We start from the raw sequence: 17,093 nt of genomic DNA, 5'->3' as shown, positions 1-17,093 counted from the left end.
AATCCATCACTGCCCCTCTTTCTGGTACTTGTTATTAATGCAGGTTCTTCTAATTTTCCGAAGTCTGTCTTTGATTGCTAATTCAGTTGGAAGTGTTTCTGCTGCATAAAAGGCTTCTGGCTTTATAACTGTGTTGGAGTGTTATATTTTTGTATTTATTGATAGTCATTTTTTATTGTAAGTGTATCAGGTTAATTTTTGAGCTTCAGCTAATTTGTTTATTCTTATTTAGATTGAGGTTTTTTTGTTAAGGTTGTTTATTATTATTTCTCTTATTTAAATTGGGTTACTATTTACATTTTATTACTGTTTATGTTTATTTCTTTTAATCATGTTGGTATCTGGGGCATAATTTCTGTCTTTTCAAATGACAGTTTGAGGACAATTTTATTTACAATGTTTTTAAGTTCTAATATCTCTGATGATTTCGTTCGCTATCAGTACCAAGTCATCAGCGAAACCAAGGCAATTTGTTTTGATTTTTTGGCTTATTTTTACTTTTGGGGACTTTTTTGAGGCATTTTCTTATTACCATTTCTAGAGCACAGATGAATAATACCAATGAGAGTCCATCGCCTTGGTACAGTCCTCCGGTTTTGATCTCAAATTGTTACTAGAGCTTGCCTCTGAATTTTACCTTAGAGTTTGCAAGGATCAATTTTATCATGTTTATTATAATTTGGTATGTAATCTGAGGTATCTTAGAATTTTTAGTAGGGATTCGCTGTATATGTAGTCATAAGCTTTCTTGAAATCTACTAATGTTATCACCATGTTTCTGTTTCTTTCCCTGTTGCTATTCATTATTAGCTTGAGACTCATGATCTGGTCTGGACAGCTCCTCCAAGGTCTGAAACCTCCCTGGTATCCTCCTAGTTCTTTCTTGAGTTGTGAACTAATCCTGTTGAGGATGATTTTTGAAAGAATTTTGTATGTTGTGTCTACTAGAGAGATTCCATTGTAATTGTTAGGGTCTATTTTGTCGCCTTTTTTGTGCAGTGGATGGATGAGGGCTGTCGTCCAGTGTTCTTCTTTGATCCACATGTTGACAAGCTGTTGATGAAGGGCAATTTTTGCTGATCTCCTGCTGCTTTGTAATTCTTCATTTCACCCAGTGCTTGGTAGACTTCTTTTATTGTGGGAGGGTTGATGTTTTCTGGTGGTGTTGGTGTTGAAGTTTAGAAGTTCTGTTGGTAATTCACAAATTAGGAGTTTGTTAAAATATTTAGCTAGCATTTCCATGTTATCTTTATTGTTATGGGTCAGTTAAACATTTTCATAATTTATAAAGAAAGGAAGTTCGTATTTTTAGGGCTGATTTTTGAAGATTTTGTACTAATCTCGAGTGTGTTTTATTGAATTTTTCTTCTATTGACTTCAGTTTGTCTTTATGGTGTTGCCTTTTTATTCTCCTTAGGGTTCAAGTGAAGTGAAGTTTCTTTTCTTTGTTTTACTATATTTTGGAAGGATGTTTCTGATTTTTGGGATTGGTGAAATAGCCACGCTTGATGTCTTTTCTCCACTGTTTTGTCAGATTCGCTGTTCCATTACTGATGTTTTTACGGGATTTTATTGGGGCTAATTCTTCAGTTTGTTTAAGGTTATTGACTAGATCTTTGAGTTTATCGGCGATTGTTATTTTATCGCCTGCTTTTTGGTTATTTTCACTCTTGACTAGTTGGATAGGATCCATTTTACTTTTAGTTTTAGGGACTTGTTTTGTCACTTTCTTTGGGGAGTAAATTTAATTTTAATTTTGACTACATAGTGATCTGAGCCTGTGTATACTTCTTGGAGGACTTTTGCGGTGCAGATTTCCTTGTGGTGGTGTCTTTCCATCAACACATGGTCTAGTTGCCATTCTCCTTTAGTATAGTCGGGGCGTTTCCAGGTTTTGAATTTTTTAGGTTTCCTCTTGAAATATGTGGATTTTGAGATTAGGTAGTGGTTTCTGTATAGGACAAGTCTCTGTTCATTTTTGGTTGTTTTCTTTTCAGTGGGCTATTTTCCGATGATGTTGTGATATCTTCTTTCTCTGCCTAGTTGAACACTTAAGTCTCCAATTAACTGTTTAAAAAGCTTTTTGGGGATATTTGTAGTCAGATAGAGTGGATTCCAGAACTTTTCTGTTTCTTTATGGTCATTTGAAGAGTTATTTTTATTACTAGCGAGTGGATGGGCATTTATTATAGAGCAGATTTAATTACATACTTTTAGGGTGTGTTGAGTCTTGGAGATTGTGATTTGAATTCTTGTATGTAGTTTTTTATTATTAGAGGCTGACTAAAAAGATTGTTACAAACTGTGGGACATTTTTCATCTCTTTCTTCCCAGATATACCTTTGCAGGAGCCTACATCCTTCAGATTCCATGGAGTCCTAGTTGGTGTTTATTTTTTGCAGACCCATGATGAGAATTTTGTTAGTCCATTAAACGAGTTATTATTTTTAGTTTATCAGTCTACATGAACGACTTTACATTGTGTGGAAATGTAAGTGATTTGCTTTGCTTTGATTTTGGGCTTTGTATTTTTCTTGTTCACATGCATAATGTTGGGGCATTCCAATGCTTCTGATCGCATGTTATCTTTTACGTGGCAGCCCAGCAAATCCAAATGCTGCCTTCTCTAAACTCTGATGTGGCTTGGTTCAACCGATGGAGTGTTCCTTAAAAGACCTTTCATGATTGATTGTCAAAGGAGAGTGGTACTAGGTCCTCAGTTACAACTCTAAATATGATCTAGTGAGGTGTGATTTGATGATAAATGAAGCTGTGAATATTGTTTAGATTCAGTTCACTGAAACAATTTCTCCTATTTGTTCTAGATATAACCATGCACACGTCATGGAGGCTCAATCTGACTTTTATTAAAGTTGTTATTTTGAAGAAAAGTTATAACTCTGATCCTAACCATTACACCTATTCATTGCAAGATATTCACAAATTGTATAGATATGAGTTTTTTCTAAATAAGTTATTTTTTATTAAATAACATCTGTAAAAATAGATATGAAAAACAGGGGGGATAGACAATAAATACTCTGCGTGTGTGCTGATGTTAAAAAAATTATATTACATTAGAGAACTATATATCTTTTACTTACACAATCAAATTCTGGCTCCTCATTAATTCATAAAAATAAACAATTTGTTTCTTCAGGTACGCTTTCTTTTAATTCTGTTTTAACTACAATTGATGTATTTAATGAATCTTCATCAATCAATGAATTGTTTATGGATGCATTCATTTTCTGTAAAATAAGATCCAAATTCTTATTCATTTAAATGTAAAAAATAAAATCAATCATAGGCTGAACACAACAATTATTCTTCTATGAGTTTTGAGCTCCTAACTCAGTAGTTTTCTTTACATCTTAATGATTAATTTGCAGTAAATTTTTAAAAGGTATACCATAAAATGTAATAATTTTCCATTCAAAATAAACACTCAAACCCGTTAAAAATAAATTATTTACCATGTTTAAATAGCTGCCTACAATAATCTGCAGCTACATAAATGAGAAATTTAGTTGGCGGTTTTTTGTTTCCTTTAACATGAGGGATTGATAGCACGAAAAAACTTTTTTTTTTACAAAAACATTATTCACTCTTGAGAACCTATAATTTATTTTAATCATTTTTCAGTCCTTAAGTATAACTCAGAATTATGTTGTTTATATGTAATTTAATTCATCAGAATTAACTATTTTTGGTTTTATCTAGAAAAATAAGAATATTTATTTCAGTTGATAACAAGTACAGTTGGAATAGAGCAGAAGGTTAACCAGAAGAGGAATGCTAGCGGCTGAAGCTTGATTGAAAGTGATGCAAGAATTTTGCCAAGGATAACCATATTATGGTAAATAAATATAGTAAAATTTCTCATAAGCAGAAGAATGCAGCAAATGTTATGGATACCGGAAAATTAAAAATTTGTGAAAAATAATTTGTTCATTTTAAAATTATCAGATATATTAACATTTATTATACGGTAATTATATAAAATTATAGACTCAGCTCTAATGTTTTTCATATTACATCACTAAATACAGTTTATATTTTAAAAATGAAACCAATTAAGAGATAGAAATATGAAAAAAAATATAAATTTTTCCTCAAAAGTCACTCTCCTGGTGTTGAGGGTCAGTGTCAAGAGGTTCTGGTCATTCTTTACAGTTGTACAGCTCGCTAATCATTTTAAATAAAACATGTTTAGAATTAAGGATTAAATTAGTAAATTTTTTAACCTCTATTTAATTTACTCCCATTAAGACATTTATCATCTAATACATTTAATTTTGGAATGTTAATATTTTAAATATTGCATTTAAGCAAAACCATTTAATAAAACTATGTCCAAAACAAATATTCTTAATGGGATAAATTTTAGATTACCTACTAATAATTTCACAAAATTAATTTGTTCAAACAAGACTTTAACTAAATTTGGATAATATTAAATGAAAAATATGACACGGGTATTATACTGGTTGAAACATAAAATCAATTGACATTTGCACCTGGAAGCTACATGCATCTCTTTGGCTGGTAAACAAATACACCTTTGTTTATATTTTGGAGGTAAATTTTAATAACATTTCTTGTTTAGTCTTTTAAAGGCTATTAAAAGCCGGTTCTGGTTACAAATCAAAATACAAATTACATATCAATAAAGATGGGCAAATATGATGATATTATTCAGAATTAGTTATGCTGAAAACCAGCCACAATTAATTAGTTATAAATAATTAATTTAACTATTTCCACTACTAACAATGTTATTGAGGTAGTTAATACCTTGCCAGGCATACAACCAATGAGAAATGCTAAAGCAGTTAAATGGTAAAGGTTTTTTTTTAATATTAATAAAAAAAATTTAAATCACATAAAAATGACCAGTTTAAGATATAAATCGTATAAAATAACTTAGTATATCTATTTAATTCAGTATACTCTTGTGCAGTGCGATCGCTTGTTGCGTTAAGATAAGATTACTAAACAGTTATAGCGGCTATATACTTCTACTCCTTACCAGTTATTTCCATTTAATAACTATCGCAAATTTTTATCTTCTTTTATTAATCATGTCGGAGTTTTGTGGTTGCTTCAAGAAACGCTGTAATATCAATTAAGCGCTGATTGTACCCTGTATAACTGAACTGATTGAAACCAGTAATATAGAAGTGCTGATTAAAAACTGCTTAAATGCCCTTTGTATCAACTAAACTATTATATTGAATGGAAATAACAGAATTTACTTTAAAAAGGCTTACACAAATTACATTTAAACATGGAAATGTAGACTGTAAAGTTAAAAATATCCTACCCCGAAATGTTTCTCTGACTCTAAACCTTAGGATTTGGAAAAATAAGTACTCCAAGAAATCAAATCACTGATATCATATCAATTAGTAGATATTAAAGATGTGTTGAAAAGCACTAACAACAATATTAGAGAACTACGTCATTTTGAGAAATGTTCTCAGAAAAAATTGATGATTTTACTGCTATTATTAATAATTTAGTGTGTTATAAGCTTATAAGAATATAAACAAAGAAAATTAATCTTTCTGAAAAGTAAAATTAATGAAACAGAACTTCAGGTCGTAAACCCATGACAGTACACAACACTTAACGATTTGAAAATTCATGGGATTCCTGTTAGCCCAAATGAGGATGTGTGCTGCGTAATGGAAGATATTGCTAAATCGGTTAATAAACATAATAATCAACATCTAAACACCAATACTGTTCACAGAATTCCAGTGAATAAGAATGCCATCATGCCTATAATTGTCAGATTTAAAAGTAGACTAACAAAATGTAATTGTTTCAACAAGTATAAAAATCTACAAAAACAATTGAAAAATACTACTGAATCAACCTCTCCTAAATAATTAACTAACTACTTAACACATAAACAGGAACTTGCCTGATGGTCCAATAACCATCAATGAAAACTTCTCACCGTATTACAAAAATCTCTAATCCAACTTTAAAATTTTTGCTAAGTACAATGATTATAAATTTACATGGATAAACAACAGAAGAAAATATATTTGTTATGACATGACTTCAAGACTGACTAATAGTGTGAATTTGAAAAAATTATAATCTCTAACAAATACAGGTAAGTACTTCTTCCTTTTTTTCTTATGATGAATATATATTCCGTATATAATATAATAGATTCTGATGTATAAAATACTGGTGTAATAGATAATTTTTTTTGAATGTTCTATAGATATGGTTATGGAGGATGGTAACTGCAATATAAAAATGTTAAATATTTTATACATGAATATTTGTAATATAAAAAAAATTTTGATTAACTGGTTCATCATTTAGAAAACTTTAAAATAAATTATGATACAATAGTACTTTCAGAGACTTGAATTAGTGATGATCTATTTAATTACACTTTCGATAGTTATAAATCTTTCAGAAAATGTTCTTATCAAAACAAATGCAATGGTGTGTGCATGATGTTTGAGAAGAATTATGTTGAAATTGATGCTATCTCTATAAATAAACTAGAGCGTAATGCCTTATGTTTGAATTTAAAGCTAAATAACCTTATAATTAAAATTATTGTTCTCCTAATAGTAATGTTGAAATTTTCTTAGAAAGTCTAGATAATTTGTTGAATCTAATATAAAAAGATAAATACAATTTGACCATAAGTGATACCAATATTAACATAGATGACTTCAACTATACATCTCATGATTAAATTTTTATTCTTAACTCGCAAGGGTATTGTTCCTATTTAAATGCAATCTTAAAAAAGACTACAAGTTCCCGTTCATGTCTATATCATGTATTCTTTAAGAATACTAACAATAAATTTAAAAACTGTCTTAGCAATGTGTTAAGAACTATAATTACTGATCGTTATACTGTATCCTTTCATATACCTTTCGATGCCTAGTATAATACTGGTTTGATTGGAAAACATAATGCCACTGTATCCAAAATTAACTATGCCATGTTACTAAAATCTCTTTCTCAAGAGATTGGAATTTTAAATATAATAATGATAACTTAAGATACAGATAAATTAACAGATTCCATTTTGAATATATTATTGTATCATATTCATACTCTGATTGTTACATCACACATCTCGCATAAAAAAAAGAAAATTAAAATCTTGGATCATTAATGGTATCATCTGCTCCATTTAAGTCAGAAACAAAATGAGCAACCGTTTAAAAAAAAACATTTAATATACAATAAAGAAATAAATATAACAATTATAATAAGCTTCTAAAAAAACTAATCTCTGTCTCTAAACAAAATTATTATCATAATAAACTTAATAACTATAAAAACAATAGCTACAAAATGTGGAAAAAATTAAAAGAAATTATTGATAAAAATAATAACGTTTACAGTAATGTTAGTATTAATGTAAATACACTAACTAACTTTTTGTCGATTCAGGTATAAACTATTCGCATCTCATACCTTCACTGAGTTTGTATGACAAACTTTCTGTTGAGGGAGATGGTTCTGAATTGACTTGGACTTGTGGTTGCCACATCATGACAATGCTCTTGTCCATTCTTTGTCTACAATTCATGGTTTCTACGCCAAGCAAAGAATTGCACAGGTTTTCTGGGCTCCTTACTTTCCAAATATGATTTGTAATTCTTCCCCAGTCCTATGAAAGTGTCCCAATTTGAGGGCTGAGAGGACAAAAGTAGAATGTGACAGCGCAATTGACAACCTTATCAAAAGAGAACTTCCAGCAATGGAAGAACTTTTAAGACTTTCTTTTTCTTGTTTAGCCTCTGGTAATTACCGTTCAGATAATACTTCAGAGGATGAATGAGGATGATATGTATGAATGTAAATGAAGTGTTGTCTTGTACAGTCTCAGTTCGACCATTCCTGAGGTGTGCGGTTAATTGAAACCCAACCACCAAAGAATGATCTAGTATTCAAATCCGTGTATAAATAACTGGCTTCATATCCACGATCTAGTATTCAAATCCGTGTAAAAATAACTGGCTTTACTAGGACTTGAACGCTGGAACTCTCGACTTCCAAATCAGCTGATTTGGGATGACGTGTTCACCACTAGACCAACTCGGTGGGTTAGCAATGGAAGAACTGGGTTAAATAAAGTCAACAAGTAATTTATTTCTTGGCCTACAAATACTTTTTCAAAAGAATTTGTATTTATTAACTGAGAGTAGAAATACACTAAATAAATAATTCTTATGAATAAAATTAATTACTTATATGTAAATAAAACACAAATTTCTTATAAAAATTTATTTGAAATAAAAATATATAAACTAATTTTAGACTGTACATCATATCTTAATCTTCGATGAATTATATATATATATATATATATATATATATATATATATATATATATAAAATCTTATGACAACAATTTTACAGAATTTGTTTCTTCTTTATGAAAATTAATATGTTTTAAAAATCTATCTTTTCTATTAAAAGACTTACAACAAAAATCACACATAAATTTTTTCTGACCGGTATGAACAGAAAGATGTCTTTGTAATTGATAATTCTCCATAAAAGACATTTCACAAAAATTACATACAAATTTTTTCTCGCCAGTATGAATGGTGTCTCTTCAAAGTATCACAGCGATTAAAAGATTTCAGGCAAATATTACATGAAAAGTTTTTCTCAACGTAATGAGTAGATAGATGGTTTTTTAATATATTACTCTGACTAAAAGATTTAAGGCAAATATTACAAGAGTACATTTTCTCATGAGTATGAGTGGAGAGATGTATAATTAATACTCCCTTCTGATTAAAAGATTTCAGGCAAATATTACACAAGAACTTTTTCTCTCCGTTATGAATTGTAAGATGTTTTCTCAAATTACTACTATTACAAAAAGATTTTAAACAAATATTACATGTAAAATTCTTCCCTGAATGAATTAGAATGTGTTTCTTCAAATGAAGAAACACATTTTGAATATTTTCCTCAATATTTTCTAAAACTGAATTGTCATTATCTCATCAGCAAGATCCTAAAATAAAAAAAATATATATTATATTCACACCAAATAAAAAAAAAAAATTGCATAACATTTATAATAAGATGAACTTCATTTTGCAGAAAGGATAAAACGAAACGAAAACAAATCTTTGTTGAACAATCCTATTAAAAAAAGTGGATAATTGATACATTTAAATAACCTGATTACTTGATTTAATTGGGGCAACGATTACACATACTGCTTATTGTAGTATGTATAAGTGGCTAATGAAGGCTGGGACTGAGCATCTACTGGGATAAGAAGATCCCTTCTACAAATGCCAACAGATTCTATGGTGGGTGGTAAAGCGATAGAAGACAGTGCACCCTCTTGGCCTTGGAATGAGAAACCATTCCTAAAGGCAGATGTAACCAAAATTTCAACGGCATAGGATGCGGAAGGCAATCACCACACTAAAGACCTTTGTGGTATCCCTAGACCCATTGGATTACGCTCTAAGTATGGGAGTTCCTGAGAAGAAATTTTCGGAGTAATACTCCCACAATCGGATCTCTGGTTAGGTACTATCCTCGGAGAGACATATAATGGTACAGGAAAGAGAAATGATAGAAGAAAGAGAATATCAAAATTAAGGATGGGAAATGGAATATAAGGACAATGAATGGGAAAGGGAAATTGGAAAATGTAAAGGTGGAGATGGAGAAGTATAGATCTGTTAGACCTGAGTGAAGTATGATGGGAAGAAGGAGAATTTGTATCAGGAGACTATAAAATTATTTTTAAGGGAGGAGAATGCAAGGAAAGAGGTACAGGAATGATATACAGGAAAGCAATAGAAAATAATACCAGTCAGCGAAAGGGTCCTAGCGATTCGCTAGGATCCTTCTGTTCGCAAGTTCTGTCCTAGCGAACAGAACCAGTAGCCCCCTGATAATACAGGTCTACTTGTCAATAATGGACGCACTGGAAGAAGTAGACCAGATATGTGAACAAATATACGAAGTAATGGAAAAGGATATATAAGAACAATTGTTTACGCCGTTTAACATAAAGTTTCCGTTATTTTCAATGAATTCCAACCTAGGGTGGGTCCCGTTGTTTTGTTACAGGAATGTTAAATTTCACTTTGTTTCGTATTTTTGGGCTTGTCATTTGAACCTGTTTTATTATTTGTTCTTGTGTTAGACCCTCCCCCCCCCCCATCATCCTTAGTGACCGCGTCCATTCTTCTATCGAATTATTTTTGACTACCCTTTTCATACACCCGTTATTCTTTCGTTCCCATACTAATACATGCACACATCTCTTGTTTTTTACACACACTCTCTCCTGTCCACTACCTGGATCTGGTTCCCCCTTTTTCTTTCACGCCATCTTTTCAGCAGAGTAGATCCAACATTCCTCCAATACAGTCACCTATGGCCAATATTCTCCTGCAAACTTTGTGATAATATTCTCATCCAAGCAGAATCTCAAAACTCGTCACTACACATCTGAGATTCTACGCATTATTCTACCACTAAACCACATCACACCTCTGTATTCCTGATACACCAGTGCGGACTACGCCCAGGATTACTGTATGTATTCATGTATCTGCATTCACGAGTTCGTCTCTTGATATTATTTGTGTGCTACAGGCAAGTTCAATTTTCATTATTACGTTAAACAGTGATTTTATCATTGAAATTAGTGGAACATTCAGTTCATCATACCTTATGCCTTACGATTTCAAGTTTGGTTAAAAGAAAACCATTTATTCACTTAAATGCATTCATGATAGGTGGCTTACCTGTTTTACATGTTTAATTATTACGATTTGTTATTGTAATTAACTCTATAATTTATTTGTGTAACTTGCTGATCGCCGAGTTTAATTCTTTGCTACTTATGCACTGTATTCATAATACTTCTCGTAAATTAACCTAAAGCAAATTACTCCTGATGTGCTGGTATGTTTTAGGACTTTGTGATTTTTGTATTTTCAAGAATGCTTATCTATCAAAATAAACTCCATTTATATTATTACTTATTTTAATGTGATTATATTATAATTAATGTTTTCTAAGCTAATGAAATCTGTTCATTGCTAATCTTCATAGTACAGTATATATGTTAGTAGTGCAACTGTTTTCCAGTTCCACTTTCTATTGATGTTATGTTTTAAGTATCTAATTTGAAATTAAGGTGTTTTATGTTCTTTTATTTTCAGGCTCTGTTACATTGTGTATTTAAAAAATGTTTATTCATGTATTTTTGCATTTAACAAAATTATTCATTTGTTGATTCAGCTGATATGTTAAGTATTATTAAGTTATGTTAATTTCATAATTTCCTTTTATGTTTTAAAGTTATGATTATAACATAAGTTCATTTGTTACACTTTCAATAAAGTCCAATTTCTTTTGGCAAATACTAGCTGTGTGTTTTTTGTTAACTTTACCTAACAACAATAATGATGGGAGATTGGAACAGTGTGGTAGGACAGGGAAGGAAAGAAAATATAGTTGGAGATAATGGGCTTGGTGAATTGAATGAAGGAGGGGAAAACTAATAGCATTTTATGAAGAGTTTGATCTATGGATTGCTAACACCTGGTTTAAAAATCAATGAGGAAGATTACATAAATGGAAGGCTCCTGGTGACAGACAGATTTCATCTTGGTCAAACAAAGATTCAAGAACAGCATAAAGATGGCAAAAACATTTTGTGGAGCAGACACTGAAACAGATCATAATCTATTAGTAGCAGATGTTAGAACTAGACTAAAGCATACTGGAGAACCCAAATCGATGAAGAAATGAGATGTAAGTAGACTCAAGACTGATGACTCTGAAGCGTATACACAAAATCTGGAAGAGAATCTGAGAAAAACAAGAACAAATGAAGTATCAGGAGAACAGAACACCATTAAAGATTTGATACTGAAAGCATTGCAAGAAGTGAGAGTAATGCAAGGAAGGACTGGTGGATTACGCAGGACACGTCGGATAAGATGAATGCAGACAATCGAAGAATATTTACTTCTAAAGAAGGGAAAAAACAATACAGGAAACTTAACAATGAATTAAGGAGGTTAACTGAAAATGAAAGAGAATAAGCAAACAGGGCGTAATAAATAAGAATGGAAGAATGACATCATGTGTAGAGTAGAATACGGCTGTTTGACCTAAACTACGTTAATGATAATCAGTCAGGACTGGTGATTGAAGAGGAGTGGGAATGTGAGGAGGAGCAAAGAGGGCCAAAAATACTAAAAACAAACTAAAAAAAGCAATAAAGGATCTAAGCAAAAAGAAAGCAACGGGCTATGATATAATACCGTCTAGGACTGATTTGGGAACAAGTGCAAGAATGAGCAAAAGAGAAGGTTCAGTTGACATAGTGCTGGAAGGGAAGAATATAGAACAAGTAAAATCTTTTAATACTTCGGAAGCTTGGTAAAATGGGATGGAAGTTGTATTGAAGAAATTAAAAGTAGGCCAGCGATGGGTAAAGCTACATTTGAAAAAGTTAAGCGACTGTTAACAGCAAAAATGATACAGATTAAATTAAGGAAGAAGTTTGCTAAGTGTTACAATTGGAGTGTGGTGCTGTATGGCAGTGAGTATGGACTATTAAGAAAAAAGAAGAAAGATATTTAAATAGTTTTGAAATGCGGTTATGAAGGAGAATGTTGAGGGTGAGGTGGAGTGATAGAATAAGGAATGAAGATGTATTATCATGGATCGAGGAAGTTAACAACACAAGAAAGAGATAAACGTCTTGACTGAGACATATCTTCTGAAGAGACTGCCTACTAAAAACTATAATCGAAGGGAAGATAAAAGGTAAACTAGGAAGGGGAAGAAGATGGATTGGAATGCTGGAGGATACCAAGAATGGGAGAAGAGAGAAAAATGGGTGGCTGAGAGAGAAAGAGACACAGAACATAAGATCCCAAACCAGATCTCATGGCCTCCCAGTGATTTTTTTTGTTAAATATTCTGTACTTAACAATCACAGGAAAAAATAACTTTCTTTCCTTTATCTTACATCGTATTTTTATATGCTTTTATGAAACACCTTTGCTAAAGGATAATGAAACTTTGTAAATGACATCTTAAAAAAGAAAGGATAAGATATTCTATAGAAAAAATCTATATATAAGATAATGTTAGGAATGAACTAGTTAAAGAAGACAAACAGGAATGTAAGATTAAAATCATTAACTGAAAATGTTTAGATAAAAACAGGGGTAATCTGAGTATGAATTAAGCAAACAATTCTAATTATAACACCAGTAAGTTAAACTAAAAACAAACAAGCACGTTATGTATTTTTAAATATAACAAATAAACATCTTTACCGACTCTTCCTGTTTAATTTGACCTTGTTCTTCCTTTTTTATAAACATCAAACCTTCACAGTTCTCATTTGAATCTAAACTTAAAGGATCATTTTCTTCTTTTAAAGGAATCATTGCGTGTAATTTATTAAAATTTAATCCCTGCAACAGAAAAATTTCACACTACTGTAATATTAAAGTAAGTTTTCATTCTCAATTTTAACCCTTGAGCAGGTGTGCTGGATGATAATGTAATACTCCATCACATAATTTTTTAAAAGTACAGACGTTCCTTGTATAGAAGTTTTCTATACAAGGAACTTCTCTTTTATGAATTTCTCTATAGTACAAAATTTTCCCCGAAACCTTGACTTTTAAGGGAATTTTCTGTGTGCAGTTACTTCCGTACAACAAACAAATAATTTCTATATAACAAATTTTTTTCTAATTTTTATTTTATGTGAAGTAGTTTTACACAGCCAGCTTTTATTATAATGAAACTGCAAATAGCAATACAGTAATGCTGTGACCTTGATAACGGCAATGTGACTTACTGTAAGACAGCCCATGTTTGTTTTATTGCTGCAGTTAGCATTTCCTGTAGTGCGTCTTTAATCTCAGTGTGTAAGAGTTTGTGAATTTCTTAACAGACAAGCTGTCCTTAGATTTTTTTTTTTTAGTTTGTATACTTAATCTGTCTATGGTTGTTTATACAAACAGAATATCAGAATGTAAAAGTGTAAAACTTTATCTATTCAGATAAAATAAAAATTATAGAATATGTTGATAAAAGTAGTAAAAAGAAAGATGCTTCCTTACGTTAGGGAATTGCAGCCAGATCATTATCGACAATTTTTCAAATCGTGAAATAATTAAAAATCAGTCTGAAGAAGGTTTTATTGAATTAAAAGAGTTATTAAAGAATTCACGTATTTATTGGCAATACGTGAATTCAAATGTCAACAAAGACAAAATGTTTTATAGTGGTTCGTGAAAAAAATATTCCTGTCAAGTGTTACAATAAAAGAAAAAGCACTATAGTTTGCAAAAACTATGGGTTATTGAAGATTTTGTTGCAAGCACAGGTTGGTTGGAGAAATATAAAAACAGACCTGGAATTTCTAAGAAAGTGACAACGGCACTTGGCGTAAGTGCTGATGTACATGAAGTCGACTGTTCATCTTGGAGAGAAAATGTTTTAGTAAATCTCTTATACATCAGTATGAAAATAATAATGCTTTTAATGCAGTTGAAACAGCATTAATTTTTAAGTGTCTGTCAATAAAGACTCTTGCTTTAAATAAATGTTTTGGAGGAAAAAACACTAAAGAAAGTGTGTCTCTCATGTTAATGTGCTAATATGACTGGTACAGAAAAATGTATGATTTTGTTAATTAGAAAAAATAAAAAACCATGCTTTTTCAGGGTGTCAACTCATTAGAAGTGAGTTACAATTTTAATATGAAAGCGTGGATGACGAGAAATATTTATTGTAAATGGCTGTGGAAGTTTGATCACAACATGACGAAACAAAAGAGAAAGGTGTTACTTTTCCTTGACAAGTGCTCTGATTACCCATGATAGATTTTAGGAAAAATGAATTCAGTTAAAATTGTGTACCTATCATCGAATATGATCTTAAAACTTCAACTTATGAATCAGGGCATTAAGAAGAACTTGAAGGTTCACTATCAAAAACAAGTAGTGTTGAAAGTGCTCAGTGTAACTGATAATAACCCTTACAAAGGAAACAATAAAATTACAATGAAAGGCTGTATTGCAGAAGTATCAAAAGCACGAGTAAATGACATTAATTCCAAAACAATCGTGCAATGTTTTAGTAAGGCTGGTTTTACCAATATATTCAAACAAAAGAAATTGCACACGCGCTGAGCAAAAGTTGGAATAAAATAAATGACATGAGTTGTCTGACTGAATATGTAACATTACAGGAATACATTGATATTGACAATGAAGTTGGGATTGCTGAATATCCCACTGGTAGTGAAATTGTAAGTGATATCCTGCAGTTTTGTGCTAGTGAAAATGAAGATGAAAAAATGGAGAAGAATGTGATGTCCTGGATATGCACTAGCAGTTTACAAAATACCTTTTTATTAATGTGTGCTGGAATACAATAGCAAGAAAGTGGCCGGAAGAAATCTTTCTTTAAATAAACAAATCAGAATCTTTTATTGAAAACAATAAAATTCAAACTAAAATACTCGATCTTTTTTTTAATGAATAATAACGATAAATAAAATTAACTAATACGAATAATTAAAATAGAAAACTTTTCATTTTCTAAAATATGCAAATTTTAGACAATTATTATTAATACTGTGAAGTTCAATTAAAAAATCAAATTTTACAAGTTTAATGTACTATGTGGTTTATGGATACCTGATACTTAGATATGTAATGTTCAAAGTACTTTGTATATTGCATGTTTCTTTATAAGGAAATTTTCCCAGTCTCCCATGACATCATTACCGAGAAGTTCTATTGTATTTGTGAATGTTGGCAATAATCACTGCCTCCAATCTTAAACCAGTTCAGCAAATCTTCTCATGGCCGTTAGTAATGTCAAACAATTTATAATTACTTCCTTGTACAAAGTAAAGGAAGTATTGTGATCGTGAAAAATTTCAGTTTTCAGATCTCAACGGAAATATCAATTTTGACCATCCCTGAATCCATTTTGACTAGTTTTGGGGTGACATCTATATATACATGTATCTTGCATGACTCAAAAACGATTAGCTGTAGGAAGTTGAAATTTTGGATTTATGACTGTTGAACATCTAATTGTGCACCTGCCCTTTTGATTGCAATCGACTCAACCAAAAAACCCCAAAATCCATATTTGTTTGGATTTTTTATTGTTTCTTAACTGATGCAATAAGCCCTCACTGAGAGCTTTTCAACAATATATCATAAGTGATACTTATTTTCATTGGTTCCAGAGTTATAGCCAAATAAAATTTTAATTAATGAAATATTTGGATCTAAAAAGAGCATATCAGTTCGAATCAGATTTCATCTCTTTCTTTTAAATTTTTTTTTGTAATTTAAATATATTGATTTATTAATAATTATTAACTTTCGATTGTAAAAAAAAAATATACGATAAATAATTCAACAACAATCAAAAATATGAAAAATTATCAGAAAATACAAGGGCAAGTCAATTATTATCCGCAATTTAGTTATATTTTTGTTTATGTTGATAGTACTGTCGTGTTGCGTAGGCGACGCATGCGTGTTTTAATTGTTATGTCTGTGCAGGTTTGATGCTGCTAGGTTAGTTCCATTATCGCTGGCCTGCCGTTAACCATGGCTGCTTCACTTTCTGTTTGCACCAAAGAAGAATTCAGTGATCCGGTTTTTGTGGTCAGAAGATGTATCAGGGGTCGAAATTCATCTAAAACTTTTAGTATAGTACGGGAACAGTGTGTTGCCGCAATGGAGTGTCTACGAATGGATTGAAAAATTCAAAAATGGTCGCACAAGTATTATGCATGACAAGGAGCCGGACAACTGTTTACCGCCACAAATGAGGAAAACATTGAGCGTGCGCGTGACATGGTTTTCTTAGACAGACAAGTAACTATTGATGAAGTGGCACATCGTCTGCAAATTACAGACATCGTCTGCCTACGAAATCATCCGTAACAGACTTGGGTTTCGTAGTCTGAGCAAGATGGTCCCAAAACAACTCGCACAGTCGCATAAACAAATGCGCTTGGACATCTGCCAAAAACATTT

General features: G+C 31.3%; 1 protein-coding gene across 8 annotated transcripts in view; it reads right to left on the bottom strand.

Annotated features, from left to right (window-relative positions):
* The window catches only part of LOC142334127 (uncharacterized), an 82,708-nt gene that overhangs the window by 13,825 nt on the left and 51,790 nt on the right, over positions 1-17,093 (bottom strand). For all 8 annotated transcript variants that reach the window (XM_075381859.1, XM_075381860.1, XM_075381861.1 and 5 more), the window contains one exon: positions 13,347-13,487. In XM_075381859.1, coding sequence (XP_075237974.1) covers positions 13,347-13,460 — 114 coding nt within the window. In that variant the 5' untranslated portion in view covers positions 13,461-13,487. The remainder of the gene's footprint in view (positions 1-13,346; positions 13,488-17,093) is intronic.

Source organism: Lycorma delicatula, chromosome 13, assembly GCF_047948215.1.
Source record: "Lycorma delicatula isolate Av1 chromosome 13, ASM4794821v1, whole genome shotgun sequence".
Lineage (NCBI taxonomy): Eukaryota > Metazoa > Arthropoda > Insecta > Hemiptera > Fulgoridae > Lycorma > Lycorma delicatula.
The sequence above is the reverse complement of the archived record's forward strand: the minus strand, read 5'-3'. Positions and strand labels throughout refer to the sequence as shown.